Here is a 16,119-nt window from a genome sequence, read left to right on the forward strand (position 1 = left end):
GTCCATAAACTTGTTTCCTCATTTCTGGAGGATCTCCTCGAACTGTGCATGAGCAAGGTCAAAGTCGAGAGTAGATTCAACTTACGACATGAACAAAAATAACTCCGAACAGTAGTAACCTTGGAAAGCATTAAAGCTCTGCATTAACTTGACAACTCGAATAATACAAACTTCCAACATTTCTAAGAGAAATCTCTCAGATTTTGTGCAGACTTTCACAAAGTTTGCGTCCATGACCTTGATCCTAGCTCATGGCGATGCACAGTTGCTGCCAGCAGCTGAGTCTGAGCATATCTGTGTCGCAACTACTCAACCCATTTCATGCTGCAATGGATTTATGCACTCTAACAAATATGACATCAGAACAATTTATACAGCATTAAAGGTTTCAGAGCTGTAATTAATGGCATGAGTTACTGAAACTGCAAGGGCTGTTGTTACTGTCTCATCCTGCAAAGGCTTTCAGGCTGATAAATAAACTTCCTAATTCATTTTCACAATCTACGTTCTATATCAGATTAACCTGTCCAAACCATGAGAAGCACAAAAGAAATAGAATTATTACACTTTACACTGCTCCAGAATTCATAAATAAAGAAGAATGATGCAATCAATCAAACACTTGCTTTCATGCAAAGCATAAAAGCCACTCATTTCTTTTTGTTGAAGAAAGGTAAATCTACAACAGATATTTATAGTTGTTTACCTTTATATATTTTGTAGAAATGGCTTCATTCAAGTTTTACTTCAGAAGGCAAAGGTATGTTCTTAATTGTTCATGTATTTGAACATACCACATGGGAGCCTGTAGAGACTAGGTGTGGGGATCCATAGCCCAAACCAAGTAAACAAAAACAAACCAACCATATCGAAAAATGTAATTTGTCACTTTACCGGTTTGGTTTCAATGGAATATCAGATAAATTTATCAGTTTCAACTTGAACTTGCACAAACTGTTTAAATCTAACCGAACCATTAATGTTTGTATGATATGTGTGTGTGTATTTCTTATTATAGTTTATTAGGTTTGCGATTAATTAATCAGATAGAAACTAAAATGAAGATTTCAGTTTGGTTTCACACAGGTATATTGTCAAGAATGAATGATCCTTTTGAGAAACATAAAGATTACATGAAATGATGCTGGCAAAAACGTAAAAAATTTACCAAAATAACTACAAACGTATTCATATATAGTCATTTAGATGTAACATTGTAAGAATCTATGCACACACTTCAAAATTTAGGTTTTAAAAGGATAAATACACGATGTCAGAAGAATGTAACATTGGTTTGGCCAAAACAAATAATTTTTTCTAAAGAAAAAAGATGCCAATCTGATCGCCACTGTTCATGCAAGTTGCCACCAGTTGAAGCGATCTCCTCCATATTATTAATTTTTGTTTCTTTAAACAACAAAACAGCAATTCCTAAACCACTTACAATCCATGGCATGCATATAATCAGTGAGGACATGAAATGGAACAGAGCATGGCATGCAGTGAATTCAAGCATTCATTTCACCTAAAAACTTTGTTGTACTCGCTTATAATAAATAAGGTGCACTTTCCCATGCACATATGCATATGGCTGCCTCAGTGGTCAAGTCAAACCATTGGACTAATGCTTCCCCATAGGGCCCCACCTAAATTGGCCTTCATGATTAATGTCCCAAGCGCATCATCCACTGCTGCCGCAATGCCACCTGGTCCTGATGGCCTGTGCAGCTCTGCCTTTTGCCTCGTTACATTGCTTCTTCTAAGCCTTTACTGGCAGGCAATCAGTCTAAATATACTGTCTAAATGTTATTGTGGCTTACCTCCTATATGAAGATCAACCATTATAGATGTTTGCAGTCTGTGGGACAAACATTAGAAGTTTTCAGGTAAAGAGTGAAATCATGGCTTTATAGAGGCATAAGAGTATAGTGTTTAGTGCTGCTTTATCTACTAATCCACCTTCACTTAGTGTGGCCGACACAACAATCCTAATGATGCCCAAACTTGGTAGTAGATTCAGAATAAGGTGGTAGGGCACAATGATCATGAGAGAAAGGATATGGTGGAATGGAAGAGATTAGTTTGCTAGTAGCTGGAGGTGGGACTGGCAAAGGCCAGTATGGGTGTCTCTGTTGCTCCTAATTCTAGATGGGGACATGCCACTGCCCAACCTCATGCCTCCTCTGTGGTTTTAATCATCTTTACTTTTTCTTTTTCCCCTCTCGCCACCCTTAATTATTTAAGCTGTTGGCAGTTCAGTGTCAAATCTACAATCTGCTAGAGCCATGCATGCATTGGACACTTGCACTGCCATCCCGCAAACACTCTGAGAGAATCTTTCAAGCAACAGATCACCTGTTTTATAATTCTAGGATAGAACTTGACTATACTTCATCTTGAAGAAATATTGGTTTAGGATGATGCAAGGGGAGCAGGGGAATTCAGAAACATCATGGACTTCTCCTGTGGTTCGCATCATTGGTTTTGGCATTCTTACAAACAAGTCTGGCGCAGTTCAGTGTCCGATCAATGTTCTGCTCCGGAGGAGCTGTGTGAGACACATGCATTCGTTGGCAGCTTGCGGTGGCAATCATGCAAGCGTTCTGAAAGAATCTTGATTGCAAGATATTTTTTTTTAATTTTTTGTTCAAGTCGGTCAGATTGACTTGTGCTGTGGATCGTTCATTTGTTCACAATTATCTCAAAGATGATGAAAAATTCACTCAAATTCATGAGCAGAAAAAAAAATAATAAACTAGTAAAGAAGAGGAGGAAGAATCTCTGACAGTGGAGTTGTTGACACGCGGTAAGGAGAGCATGCAGCGGCAACGCAGGCAGCTGACTGCCTTAGTTTTGTCGCCTGGCTTTCGTTTGGTTGTGAGTAAAAGGATTGTTTGCGGGTGGTGGAAGAAGGCGCGGCAGAGGAAAGCATTTATTTATTTACTGCATCAAGAAGGTAGATATTGAAGAAGGCTGCAGTAACTGGAACCTTGGAACAGCATGATAATTTGATTTAGAGCACTGCATTGATGACCTCAAAGTAGTAGGTGAGTTTGGACAAGTATATGAAGTAACTTATACATTTTAAACATGATGATTCATAAATATTCTTCAAGGTTTTTATTTGATTCATTTATGGTAGTCTTTTGCTACCCTACACTGCTGTGATCTTCAAATCTCAAGTTACATGATGGATGATAATTATAATTATTGCATGAAAAAAAAGTTAGGAAAAAGCCAAGTAGAGGAGGGGCCAATTTAGTCACTTTCATGCACTTGTAAAGTATTTGATTGAGTTTCTGGAATCATGTTCATCTTCCTCAATGATGAGCCTAACATGTTAAAGGAGAGATCACAGAGTTAATAAATAGCAAGTGCAAATTAGAAGGTTCCTGCCACTTGAAGCCTTCCAGGCTTAAAGAAGTTTGGGCTACCTGTTTGCCTTGCCGGTGTTCATATTTTTTAGCTGGTCAGAAAAGAAAGCTTAATTCTGGGAGAAACTTTCATGAGCTATTTTGAAATCTATGTATATATTCAGACTATTCATGTAAATATTTTCTTCCATGTAAAAAATTGTCCTCTTCAATCTGTTACACAGACAGTACCAACAGCCCCGGCAATGCAAAGGATCAATGCCGGCAGTCTTATCCTTGCAACCTCGGCGACGAGGAGGATGTTCATGTTTCAGTGGCCGAGGTCGGTAAAAGACGCGACCGGATCCCTGGGCTGGGCTGGGCTTCAGTGCAAGTCGCAGAGGATGCCTGCGCTGCCGGGGGCAAAGCACGAGAGATGCTTCTGCATGCCGCCGATACTTTAAAAGTTTCAATATCTGTGAAGTGAAAAATAAAAGACTTCTTTCAGGCATTCTCACAAACACCTGCCTGCCTCCGATGTTCTCAGTCTCGTGCAACGATGTGGACGGATGAGAGACAGTTTGGGGGAAGGGAAGCCCCTTTCAGTTCATCAGTCACCATTCTGTTATTTATTCCGTAGCAATCTAAAAGGCACATCGACATCGTTTCTTCTCATTAGCTCTAGTCATTATCACGACGAGTTCCATTAGTTTTCTGATTCCTGATCTACCTAAACATTAGTTGTTGGTCCTTTTCTCTATTGGATATTAGGGCCTTAAAAAGATCAATATAGATTTTGTGAAAAAAAAATCAGAATGTCATCAATCGATGAAAGTCAAAATTGATTTCAAAATTGAAATCTACGTTTCGCGTAAATAGATTTAGCCTATTAATTTGTTCAAAATTGATTAAAAATGAATGAAAAATTAATTATTTAAAAGGTTCAGAATAATATTAATTATTAATTAATGTTATATAAAGAAGTGCATGGGGAATATTTTCATATCGGAGAATTTCGATGGACTTTCCTTCCTTATTAATGTTGTTGTGTTAATGGAGTTAACACAAAAATTTCATGTGTTATCTTCTCACGGGCAAGTAGATACTTGCACCTATGAGTAGACCCGACCACGGTTCAAAATCGACGGTTCGGAACCGTCAGTTCGACGGTTCGGAACCGTCGCCCAAGACAGTTACGGTGGCAGGTCGACCGTTAACCTTAACCGCCCAAGACGGTTACGGTTCACGGTTCGGAACCGCCGGTTCACGGTTCGGTTCACAGTTCGCGACGGTTAGAGATTATTATATTAAAAATTTTAAAATTTTAAAATTTATTAAAAAAAGGGTTTGCACTTATTAAGTTGCCTACGTATCCCCTTAGGATATAGGGGAATCAAAGCTCACGTAGTTCTTTTACATTTTCACCTTTTTACATCACTCACTTTCATTTCCTCCCATTCCTCCCTATTTGTTCCTCGCTTAGGGTTCGGAACTGCCAGTTCACAGTTCGGAGCCGTTGGAACCGACGATTCAGAGCCGTTGAAACCGCTGGTTCCAACGGGAAAACGAAAAAATTAAAATTAAACTTTTAAACTGGCGGGCCGCCGGTTTCACACCCTCTTGAACCGGAACCGGCCTGGCATCCTGCCGGGCCGATTCCGGTTTGGCCCGGCTAACCAGGTCAACAGGCCACGGGCTGGACCCGGCCCGTGGTCGGGTCTACCTATGAGCCTGCGGCCTGTCACCTGCCACCCGTCATGCGCGCACGCGCGCAATAGATGCTTTGTTGACGCACTTTGCACCTGTGATCGAATGGATCTGACAACTGATGGGAGATCTGAGGATCACAACCCTCCAGATCTGATGGATGAGATTAAGAGGTTTGCTAGTGCTACTTTTTGAGTATATCGTTGTATCTCAAGCTAGTGTTACTATTCGCTAGTGCTACTATTTTGAAACATCGTCGTTGTATCTCGGGCTAGTGCTACTATTCCGTAAGCCTATGAGAAAGTTTGCTAGTGCTACTATTCTGAAAACATCATGAAATAAAGAAACACTAGCCTCAACGCAAAAATAAAGAAATTGCCCAAAGAATGGCCTCTAAACCACATAAAACAACAATAACAATCACTTTAAGATGTTACTCGTGCAATCAAAACCACATAGAACAACAATAACGACGACAATTATTGAAGAAAAATAAGAACAAAACGGTACATTTAATGTCTCTTCCTATTTTTCCAACGACATCATTTTAAGTGCATCTCTCGTCTGTCCGACGACGTTGAACACAGTCGCTGCGATATGAGACGGTGTCAATCCAGCTTCTGATAACTGATCGCTTGCCGATCCATGATCGATGTATCTATCAGGAAGAGCCAAAGGCCTCCACTGTTGCAAACAACAGCAACAACAATAATTCACAAAGTTTTTGATTGATCCTTTAATCATCACACTAATTAATCTGTTTAATTACCTTGAGTTTGCCATCGAGGAGGCCATCCAGAGCCATGAACTGAGCTACGTGAGAGCTAAAGCCGCCAATTGATGCTTCTTCCACGGTGATGAGAACCTCGTGCGACTTAGCCAAGCTCCGAATCAAGCTTCGGTCAAGCGGTTTGCAGAACCGCGCGTCGGCCACCGTGATCTTGAGGCCGTGGAGCTCCACCATGGAAGCCGCCGCCAAGCAACTCCGCACCGCCGTCCCATACCCCAGCAGCGCCACCCTTTCCCCTTCAATTAGTATCCTTCCTTTCCCAATCTGAGAAATAAGCAACTGATAATCAAACAAATGGAAGCACATAGAGATATGAACTCTGAAGATTATCAAATTATTAGTAATTAACCTCCAGAGGAACACCCTTGTTTCCCTGAGGAAGAGGAACGGCAACGCCGTTTCCTCTCGGGTACCGGAAGCACGACGGTCTGTCGTCAATGGCAGCCGCTGTGGCCACCATGTGGAACAGCTCTGCTTCGTCGGATGGCGCCATTACCACCATGTTCGGCAAGCAGGCCATGTAGGCCACGTCGAACGCCCCCGAGTGCGTCGGTCCGTCTGCCCCCACGAGGCCGGCGCGATCCAACGCGAACCTCACCGGAAGCTTCTGCAAGTCGACGTCGTGCACCACCTGATCGTAAGCTCTCTGCATGAAGGAGGAGTAGATGGCGCAGAACGGCTTAAGGCCTTCGCAAGTCAACCCAGCAGCAAACGTGACCGCGTGCTGCTCTGCTATTCCCACGTCGAAGCACCTGTCTGGGAACTTGCGAAGGAAGTGGTTGAGCCCGGTTCCACCTCCCATGGCTGCATGGATCGCCACAATGTCCTTGTCCACCTCCGCCTCTGCCACCAGCGCCTCGGCGAAGTAGTTGGTGTAAGATTTTGTCGGACAGCTTGATTTGAACTGCTTCCCAGTTGCCGGATCGAATTTGGTGACACCTTCAGAACCCAAACACAACAACAAAAAGTTAATTAGCAGAAGAATTTATATATTCTCAGTGAATGATCACCCACCGTGATACTTGTCTGCAGCTCTCTCAGCATAAGGGTATCCTCTTCCTTTCTCTGTGATGACATGAATGAGAACTGGACCTGTTGTCTTTGTGCTCTTGATCTCTTTGAGAATGGTAACGAGGTCATCTATGTTGTGCCCATCCACTGGGCCGATGTAGTAGAGGCCAAGCTCTTCGAACAAAGTCGAGCCGGATCCACTGATCATTCCTCGGGCGTATTCATCTACTTTAGACGCTATGTCGTGTACAGATCCACCGATTTGCTTTGTCACTCCCTGCAGCGTCAAGAGATGCTATTTCAGATTCTTACTGCTTGTTCGTTTAGTCACGACAAAGAGATTTCTGTGTTGACATGATTCGATGAGCAATATTCCTCTGAACGAGGACCAATGAAGAAAAGATCCTTCAACTTGTTTTAATCTGTATATTATAAGATTCACCAACTATATATTTGACTGCTTCCCTAAGGACAACAAGATTATCCAGAAGAATAAGGGATGATGATCGAACGGAATATCGCATGGGTACGTACTGACCTTAGCTACCTCCCTCAGCTCTCTCAGTGGCTTGCTCGACTGCAATCTGCTGAGGGCACTGCTCAATGCCCCAACAGGCGGCGCAGGGCCATCGAGAGTTGCGGTGGGAAGAGAGACTTGCTTGTTGTCATTTAATATCACAATCATATCGGTGTCCAAATATCCTGCGTTGTTCATGGCTTCGTATGCTTGCCCTGCAGTCATGGCTCCATCGCCAATCACTGCTATCACATTGTTCTTCCTTCCCTTCAGATCCCTCCCAACCGCCATCCCTGTTCGCTTGGAATTATGGCTCGATCGAACGAATTATTCGAAGAAAATCAATATTTTAATCCGAGTTTTTCTTACCGAGCGCTGCTGATATACTGGTTGAACTATGCCCTGCACCGAAGGCATCGTAATCGCTCTCGGAACGCTTAGTGAACCCAGATAAGCCATTAGTTTGTCTCAGAGTTTGCATCTTGTCTCGCCTTCCAGTTAATATCTTGTGAGGGTAAGACTGCAAACCGCTCCAATATTTAGAACTGATTCACTTAATTTCTTAAAATGCGAATAAAGAAGGAAACCTGGTGGCCAACATCCCAAAGGATCTTGTCTTCTGGAGCACTGAAGACAAAGTGGATGGCAACGGTGAGCTCGACGACGCCGAGGCTCGAACCGAGATGGCCTCCAGTATTGGAGACGTTGAAGATGATATCAGAACGGAGCTCATCCGATAACTGCTTAAGCTCCTGAAGCAATTCAAATCATCAAAAATCAACGAGTTGAGGAGCAAACGAACAGAGCATGCATGCTCATGAAGGAGAGACTGCGTTCAGTTTTTGGCTGCATACCCTGAGAGAGAGGTTTTTCATGTGAGCGGGATAGTTGACGGTGTCCAGCAGTGGAGTCGGAGGCCTCTGTGAATGGTACTCTCCAATCTCTGATAGCGATGCACGAACGGATGCCCTTCTCTTCTTCAATTGCTAGTCAATAAATTCAAACAAATCAATTAAGAGATCAAGGTCCAGCCTTTTCAGGTTGGAAGACCAACCTCGAGAGATCTTCTGTGATGTTGCTGGTAACGAAGTTCAGTAAGCAACATGGAACTCTTGTGGTGATTAGAGGCAGCTGCAACAAGAAGATGACAGGGGAAGGAGAATGTGGAGAGAGCCATGCGAAAGAACAAAGAACAAAGCACAAAGCACAATGAAGAAGATTGAGAAGACGGCTGCAAATTATTATAGGCCGGGGGATAAAAGCAATATGGACCATAATAGTTGTGTGAAAGCCATGTTACAGTAGTTAAGTTCGAGTGGATCTAAGAAGAATCAGCTCCTCTTAAATTCAACTGTTATAAAATGAGTTTTCATATAAAGCAAGATGAAGAATCTCATATTAGTTTTGTCCGGCAGGCGTTGCTGTTCAATTGCGACAGGGAGTTAGGTCAGTTGGCCTGCCTTGTCTGTGGAGTGTTCACTCCACTCTCTTTACTCTATTCCTCTGTCTCCTGAGCGGACAGTGCACCCTGAACAGATGTGCGTTTTACTGGGACACCTCTCAGTCGAGCATCGATCAGAACAAAGATAAAGTGCATCATCTTTTGGAAAAATATTTTGAAGAAGACTTTTTGCCTTCCATGGAGATTGGTCTGCCGTTTCTGCAACGTAGACAGTGAAAGAACGCGCTGTGGTCAAACTGAGAATTCTGAATCCAAACGTATAATGCAGAGAATCTAACCACTAACTGATTAAACGCAAAACAAAGAACAAGTAGGGATCGCAATCGAAGAGACAAATACTGAAAGAGAGGAAAGAAAACATGGAAGTGGAGGGAGCACTTGGCATTTCGTCGAGCAATTGGTGAGCGAAGTGGCGGAGCTCAGTTAGCGACACGTTACTCCGCCATTAATCAAGTGGGCTCGGCGGCGTCGTCGTCATCTTCGTCGGGTTGGTGGGCGGCGAGCGGAGGGAAGTGGGGGTTGGGAACTGGGGCGGTCCAAAGTGCAATGTCAACTCTGGAAATGACCGGAGAAGATGAGAAGAGATATTGACTGGTACTGACTAACGCCACCACCGCGACGGGGCATTCACTACTCCTACTACCGCACTATCCAGTGGTGCATGCATGCTTTTGACTTGTTCACGTTGGATTTGCTCCGCAAAGTTGCCAGCTGATTTGGTGAATCCTCTACGTAACAGCCGCTTCATTTGTGTTGATGTCATAATCAGCGATATCGAAAACAAGGAAATAGTATGGACAATGGCGGCGCCATCTACCCAGCTCATCCCGAACTGTAGGCCACGAGCATTGACATCATCATCGCTAACTATTTTCTTTTCTTTTCTCCTACAGTAAATGGGAGTTTATCTCCTCTTCAACATTGTCAGACCCGGGCTAGATTGAAAGAAAATTTTCTTACATGGTGAATTCATGTCTGAGAATTAATAGTTACCAAAGAGTTCATAACCTTTAAGAACAATAGTTTGAAACATTCATAAACTTTGAAAGCATTAGTCTTGAAACACTCATGCATGTATCATCTAATCATAAACAACCAACCTTAAGAACAATCATAAGTGTTTAGGGGGTGTAACCATGTGATAGATTTACCACATTAAATAATGGTCAATTTCCAATGAAGTCGAAGAATTACTCTTATGAGGGCCAACTTCAACTTTCTTATTTAATTCTCTATAGATAACTGTGAGATCAACTATATGAAACGCCTGCGGTCAACATATAACCTTTTGCCACGTAAGTGTCTATCCCTTTCCAAGACCAATGCTTTGTATTCAGAAACAATAGTCATGAAAAATCAAAATCATTTCTGGTACGATACCCAACTCGAAGGCAAAGGCATAATCTCTAGGATACTTGAAAATATCACAGATTGACGTACCTGATGGTTGAATCTACAAAATATTAGCGGAAAAGTAACAAAATCCTGCATTTAAATTATAATAGTTTCAGTGCTCCAAAAAGGATACACCAAGTACACGAGTTCGACTCTCATTGCATCTTCACCAATTGTAAAAGCATTCCGAGACAACTGATAATATTTTATCTACTTGGAAATCAATCATGAAGGGTCCCAAGAATGTCGTCCTCCGGGTAGAGGTGAAACCTGAAAATGGCCAGCAATGTATCAGATCAGGAAGATCCGCACTACCATATCAGATATGAAATACATTGGCAAGTAAATTAGGCAACTGACGTAAACACATTAGGTAAGTGTGTAACATCCGCTCAAGTTATAAAATCCTCAGTCTTTACGAGATGCTTTCCATATGGAATAGTTTACCATATAATCGTCATCCTCAAAAATTCAAAAGGCAATAAAAGAATCCAATCTATATAAATATTTCCCCTTTATGGGTTAATATTTCACTTGCCCAAAACTAAAAACTCAGTTGATGAAGTAACAGTTAGAATTGATTGGCAGCCACTTTGTCCCAGAACTTCCAGACTGTGAGGGATGAATGCATATACTATTCTTGATAGTCCAACAGAATAGATATGGACACTAAAGCACCTCGTGACGAAAACAAAATGTTCTGCAACACATTATCTCCTTATTCATGTCCAACCCATAATTAACAAGACCAAGGCAGCTAGGTGCAGCAATGTATTTGTCATCAACATGACCATATAGGATCATAAATAATGCAGAAGTTTTAACAACCGTCCAAGATTTTACTTCCGCATTATTTGTGGATTGCAATGATTCCACGTTCAAATGAACCTTCTATTGGCTAATTCTTTCATCTTAGTCAATTGAGGTATTCTTAAATTTGTGAACTAATTGAATAATGTTTATGATGAATTACTTTGGCCCCCATGCCAAAATGGATATTGAATGTGGATAACCAAGGAAAACATATAAAGCAAACAACAAAAACTTTGAAACAATGATAAACCCTCAGAACTTTTTGCCTACTTTCTTTACAATGCGAAGAGCTATAGAGAAGACAGATCATAAAGTAAGATAAGCATACTCTTTATCACCGAGCTTAACCTCAGTCCCTCCATATTCAGGCAGGAGAACAGTATCACCTTCCTTCACAGTAACTGGGATAAGTTTCCCATCCCTATCATGTGCTCCAGGGCCTACTGCTATAACTCTTCCAGAGTTTAACTGCAAATAGAGAACAAATAGATAAATAAAATATGCACTACTAAAAAAATGTCACCATCTCGCATATTATGAACTAAAATTACCGAGAATTGCTTACTCAACAGAATTAGTTAAATGAATGAAAGCCAGAATCTTCACAAGTATTACACAAAGAATAGTAGTATAATAACTGCTTTTCTGAAACTTAAGATGTATGTCACAACAAAACTTAAAGTGAGATGACCTGGTTCACATGTACAACGATAAATTAGAAGATCATATGAAGCAATTTGAGACATTGAACAAAATATTTTAATCAAACCTGCAAGAAAGAGTGATGTTGAACAAAAATTGCTGCAAGCTGGATTTACACAGCCTTAACTAGCTATTTAGTCTATTTTGCTGTTTTGAAGGGAACAGCTGTAAATTTTAGAGATGAAAAATAGAGAAGAGAAGATGACAGAGAAGAGGATAGAGACCTTATCTTAGAGGAGCTATTCAGTAAATTCATAGTCATAAATCTACAATGAAAGAAAACTAGTTTATAATTAGTGTCATCCTAAAATATGAAAATGTAGATAAGTTAACTAAACGAACAAACTTAAAAGACTTTTGATAATTTTTCCCTTACATCGGCATAGACTGACTAGGTGGGTCGGCTACATAGTCTGTTTGAACAAATTTTCACAAGGAACATCTAATAGGGACCACTTTGTCACTGAGCAAAATGGCCCCTTGGCAAAACTGTAGTCGCTTTTAAACTTTTCTGATAAATAATATAAAAGTAAATATATATAAATATATAGAACATATTTTTATGATAATATTTTCATGCAATTTTTGGTGTTTTCTTCATGATTGCATTCTAAGCATCTAAGTTATCTATAGTAGGTTATAGAAAGAATAAAATAAATAAGTGTCACTAACTGAATCGTATTTTAGTTATTTTTTAAGTATGACCCTGTCTTTGTTGAGCTTGATTTGTACTCCATAAAGATTTTTGATATTCAAGCTCCAACTCAATATGTTAAACTCAATTAACAATGATCTCAGCTTAGCTTTATTTTAAACTTGTTTTGCTAAATCCTGATAAAAAACTTGAATATCGTCAAGCTTGGCTGCCCTCTGCAAAACACAGCCTTGAACTTCACATGTTACTCATTCTGATACAAAGCTATAAATAACTTGATTGTTATCCCACAGAATCTCCTGACGATGCTAGCATGATTTATGAACATCAAATTTTAAATGTGCATGTATGTTTATAAAAAATTAGTAGGTCTAACTATCAGCACTAGCTGTTCATTAGACATGTTAAAGTTGCAACCAATTACTGTGTATGGTTATTGTAGCAAAGATCTACCAGACAAGGTCACAATTTCAATGAGATTCCTTTTTTCACAGACTTCTGAGTGGATTTAAACTAAGAGAACGGTGTAAGACATCTATGTGCGCATTGCAATATAGATCAAATTACAAGGAAAAACTGCTTTAATGGATAACCTTGTTTTAAGCCAACAGTAACTTTAAGTTATCATGCTGCTTCAAAATATCACCCATTGATGTACCTCTGCTAGATATCGACCTTTAACATACATTATGAAAATGGATTTGGGTCCTTTTTCTTACATCCAATTCCTCAACAACTGTATAAGCATGAGTAAGAAAACTAAAGAATGAGGCAGTTTGGACTAACAGACGAATCACCAAAATTGTGAACTGTTAGTGACCAACCTCATAACTCTGTAGCAAAACCTTCCGAGAATAAATCACAAAATAGAAACATCCGACTTTATATTTCTCACAAAAAACGTCATGAACCCTTATCTTTTAATCCCCGAGTTTGCATCCAACAAGGGGGAAAAATTGAGTCTTGTAGACTTTATCCACCTCTTAGGTAACGACGCAAAGTAAATCCTCGATAAAAATAGTACTTATGGAGCAAATTTCATCGATTAATTTAATTTCTTTGGGCATAAAAACGAAGCAATGCGCATAAATAACCACAGATTTTCAAATAAAAATCAAGACTCAATTTTACTCATCCAAATTACCAAATCAAGGCTCCATTAATCACCTTGTTCGTCTTCTCCGGCAGAAGGATCCCGACGCTGGTCTTGGAGGGAGGGACGATCTTCTCCACGAGAACACGGTTTAGGGAAGGAATGAGACGGCTCGCCATCGAAATGATCACGAGAAGCAGAGGCGACGGCGAACGATTTGAAAACACCCTTTTTGACGGTACTCGCCAAGACCTGCTTGAGCTAGATATCCAGAGGGGCGGCGGGCGGGGTTAAGGAGGGGTTATGGAAGCGTGAAATACCTTAAATACCCCTCAATAGCTTCTCGAATTACCCCCTCATTCTCATTTCGCTCGGCACAGGAGGAAGGGCAAATGTGGACTGCACGGTGACGGTCTTCGACTCCCTGTCGGAAATTTGATGTCTAGGGTTTTGGGACTGCATAGAACTGTCGAGAAGATGGGCTGGGCTTTTTATGGACTCGGCCCAAAACTTGTAATCGAACTGCCTAAAATGTCTTGATTGACTTGATTGTTCCTCCCAATCGATATAACTATTTTTGATCGTGATGAATATGTTGCACGTCCCGATTCGCCTAACCATCTCGCTCAATCAGATTGGCTCGACCCATTTCACCTAGCCGAGCTAACAGACTATCTCACCTGCATTGATCAAAATAACTTAATTCAACAGTGTCAAGACAAAGATCTTTGAACTTTGAACGTTGAACGTTGAACGCTGAACGTTGAACGCGCAGCTTTGTATCTTCTTTCCTTTCGGTTGTGGAGGTAGGCTCCATGCGATTTAACTTTTCTGTAACAAGGTGGAATCCGTCATCTTAGCGGTTCCACACGATCGGTTGTCGAGGTAGGCTCTATGCGAGTGCAGATAGTGACCATGCATGCATTTGTTGTTAGTTGTTTACGGCATTTACGGTTGTTGTACTTGCTATTATATGATTGTGGTTGTTGCGCTTGGTTGATATATATGTTTGTTGCATATCTTATTTGATTGACCTTGTTCATTAAATATCCTACTAAGACTGTATTCCTTTGATATCTATGCTTATATTTTTATGTTGTGCACTTCTGTCTAGTACCCACTGAGTATTTTTATACTCACCACCCAGACCGTGAGGTTTTCTGTCTCCTCAGGTAGCAGATAAGGATATTGAAGCTTGGAGTTCTACAGGACTACCCCCATCTCACAAAAGCAAGAGTCATTGGCATGGGCGGAGCCAAGGGGGGGCGCCTGGGGGCGGTCGCCCCCCCTGCCCCTGTGTGTAGATGAGCATTAATGAAATTTCAAATATTTTTTTTCTTGAAATTAATCGTGTGAGTAGGACTAAAAATTAATTAACAATGAGATTTAAGATTTACAGGAAGACTTCTTGATTGTGTAGAGAATAGTAAATTTTTATATATTTAATATGACATATCGAAAATTATAAAAAAAATCATTTAGAGCTCTAATAACACAAGGTCCTTTTGAATTAAAAATCTCAAACCTAAAGCTCACGAGTTTTTTTATTCAATTTTTTTTCACAAATCTCTCTAAAAATTTTACATTGGAGATGTCCTTTAAGCAAAAAAAAAAAGATATATTATATTATTATATTAATCAAAGTATGATCTGTAATCCACCGGATAAACATTGGAGTTAAAGCTAAGTCTTAACTCTTAATCAAGTTCTATAATCTAAAATTAATTGCAATATAATTGACAACAATTCTAATTTTACTGGTTCCATTTCTATGGTACATGTGCGTCTCCACTTGCATCCATTTAATTAAAAAAAATAAATTAAAAGCTCCCCACATTTCCGTATGTTCCATCTCATTTGGCGGCCCCACCTCATGGGTACCTCACAATTACACGGCATGAGAAATGAGAATGAAGACAAAAGAATCACAAATTTTATTTTATTTTATTTTTCATGGCTTTAACATTTTTATCGTCTGTGGACCTTCTATTTATTCATTTTTTCTGATTATTTTTATTTTCCTTATTGTTATTTAGTAATGTGGCATGAAAAAAATAAAAAATAAAATCGTTAAAGAAAAAAAAGGAAATTGAAAGAAAAAGGGCTGGGAAAAAGATAAGAAGCAAAAGAGGAGCTCTAGAACCGTTCATCTCAAGTGCTGACACACGGATGAAGTTTGACGTGGTGATGGTGGCTGCCGCAAGTATTAATATATAAGAAGGATATTGCTTGCAGTTTTGATGTCAATTCTGTCATAGATGAATTTGAGTCTATGAAAAAGCGAAGAGCACAACTTAGATTGCGTTGAATGTAACTTATTTCTTAGTTAATTCAAAATTTATTTTATTAGTAAGACAATGTGATGTTAAAAAATGGCCCCCCCTCGGCAAAAATTCTGACTCCGCCCCTGGTCGTTGGGTTCTTGTGTGTGGTTTTCGGTTGGTGTTTGTTTGTATCGTTCGGATTATTTTCGATGTGTGGTTTGTGGAGTTTTGTACGTATTTGCACAGTTTTTGTTATCGTAGATTTGTCAGATTTTCGTAGTTGTTATGATGGTTGTTATAGTTGATACTATGTTGTATATATATATGATGTGTGGCCGTGTGGGCCCTTATTTATGT

General features: G+C 40.2%; 2 protein-coding genes and 1 long non-coding RNA gene across 3 annotated transcripts; 1 reads left to right on the forward strand and 2 right to left on the reverse strand.

Annotated features, from left to right (window-relative positions):
* The first annotated feature begins 3,404 nt into the window (after positions 1-3,404).
* LOC141838003 (uncharacterized) lies at positions 3,405-4,020 on the forward strand. Its single transcript, XR_012602609.1, has 2 exons — positions 3,405-3,469; positions 3,599-4,020. It is a non-coding gene; the product is annotated as an uncharacterized LOC141838003 (long non-coding RNA).
* A 1,443-nt stretch (positions 4,021-5,463) lies between these two features.
* Positions 5,464-8,570, reverse strand: LOC141839387 (1-deoxy-D-xylulose-5-phosphate synthase 1, chloroplastic-like). The gene is made up of 9 exons (XM_074727124.1): positions 8,433-8,570; positions 8,233-8,364; positions 7,966-8,130; positions 7,748-7,898; positions 7,400-7,671; positions 6,865-7,138; positions 6,200-6,789; positions 5,830-6,114; positions 5,464-5,744 (listed from the first exon to the last, which is right to left on the reverse strand). The coding sequence occupies exons 1-9, from the start codon at positions 8,553-8,555 to the stop codon at positions 5,586-5,588; spliced, it is 2,151 nt and encodes a 716-aa protein (XP_074583225.1). The 5' UTR covers positions 8,556-8,570; the 3' UTR covers positions 5,464-5,585.
* Positions 8,571-10,303: 1,733 nt separating this feature from the next.
* On the reverse strand, positions 10,304-13,783 carry LOC141840746 (10 kDa chaperonin, mitochondrial-like). Its single transcript, XM_074728809.1, has 3 exons — positions 13,573-13,783; positions 11,377-11,516; positions 10,304-10,505 (listed from the first exon to the last, which is right to left on the reverse strand). The coding sequence occupies exons 1-3, from the start codon at positions 13,675-13,677 to the stop codon at positions 10,457-10,459; spliced, it is 294 nt and encodes a 97-aa protein (XP_074584910.1). The 5' UTR covers positions 13,678-13,783; the 3' UTR covers positions 10,304-10,456.
* Positions 13,784-16,119: the final 2,336 nt, after the last annotated feature.

The sequence above is a fragment of the Curcuma longa genome, chromosome 11 (assembly GCF_044706935.1).
Source record: "Curcuma longa cultivar G26 ecotype Majalengka, Jawa Barat chromosome 11, ITB_CL_G26_1.1, whole genome shotgun sequence".
NCBI lineage: Eukaryota > Viridiplantae > Streptophyta > Magnoliopsida > Zingiberales > Zingiberaceae > Curcuma > Curcuma longa.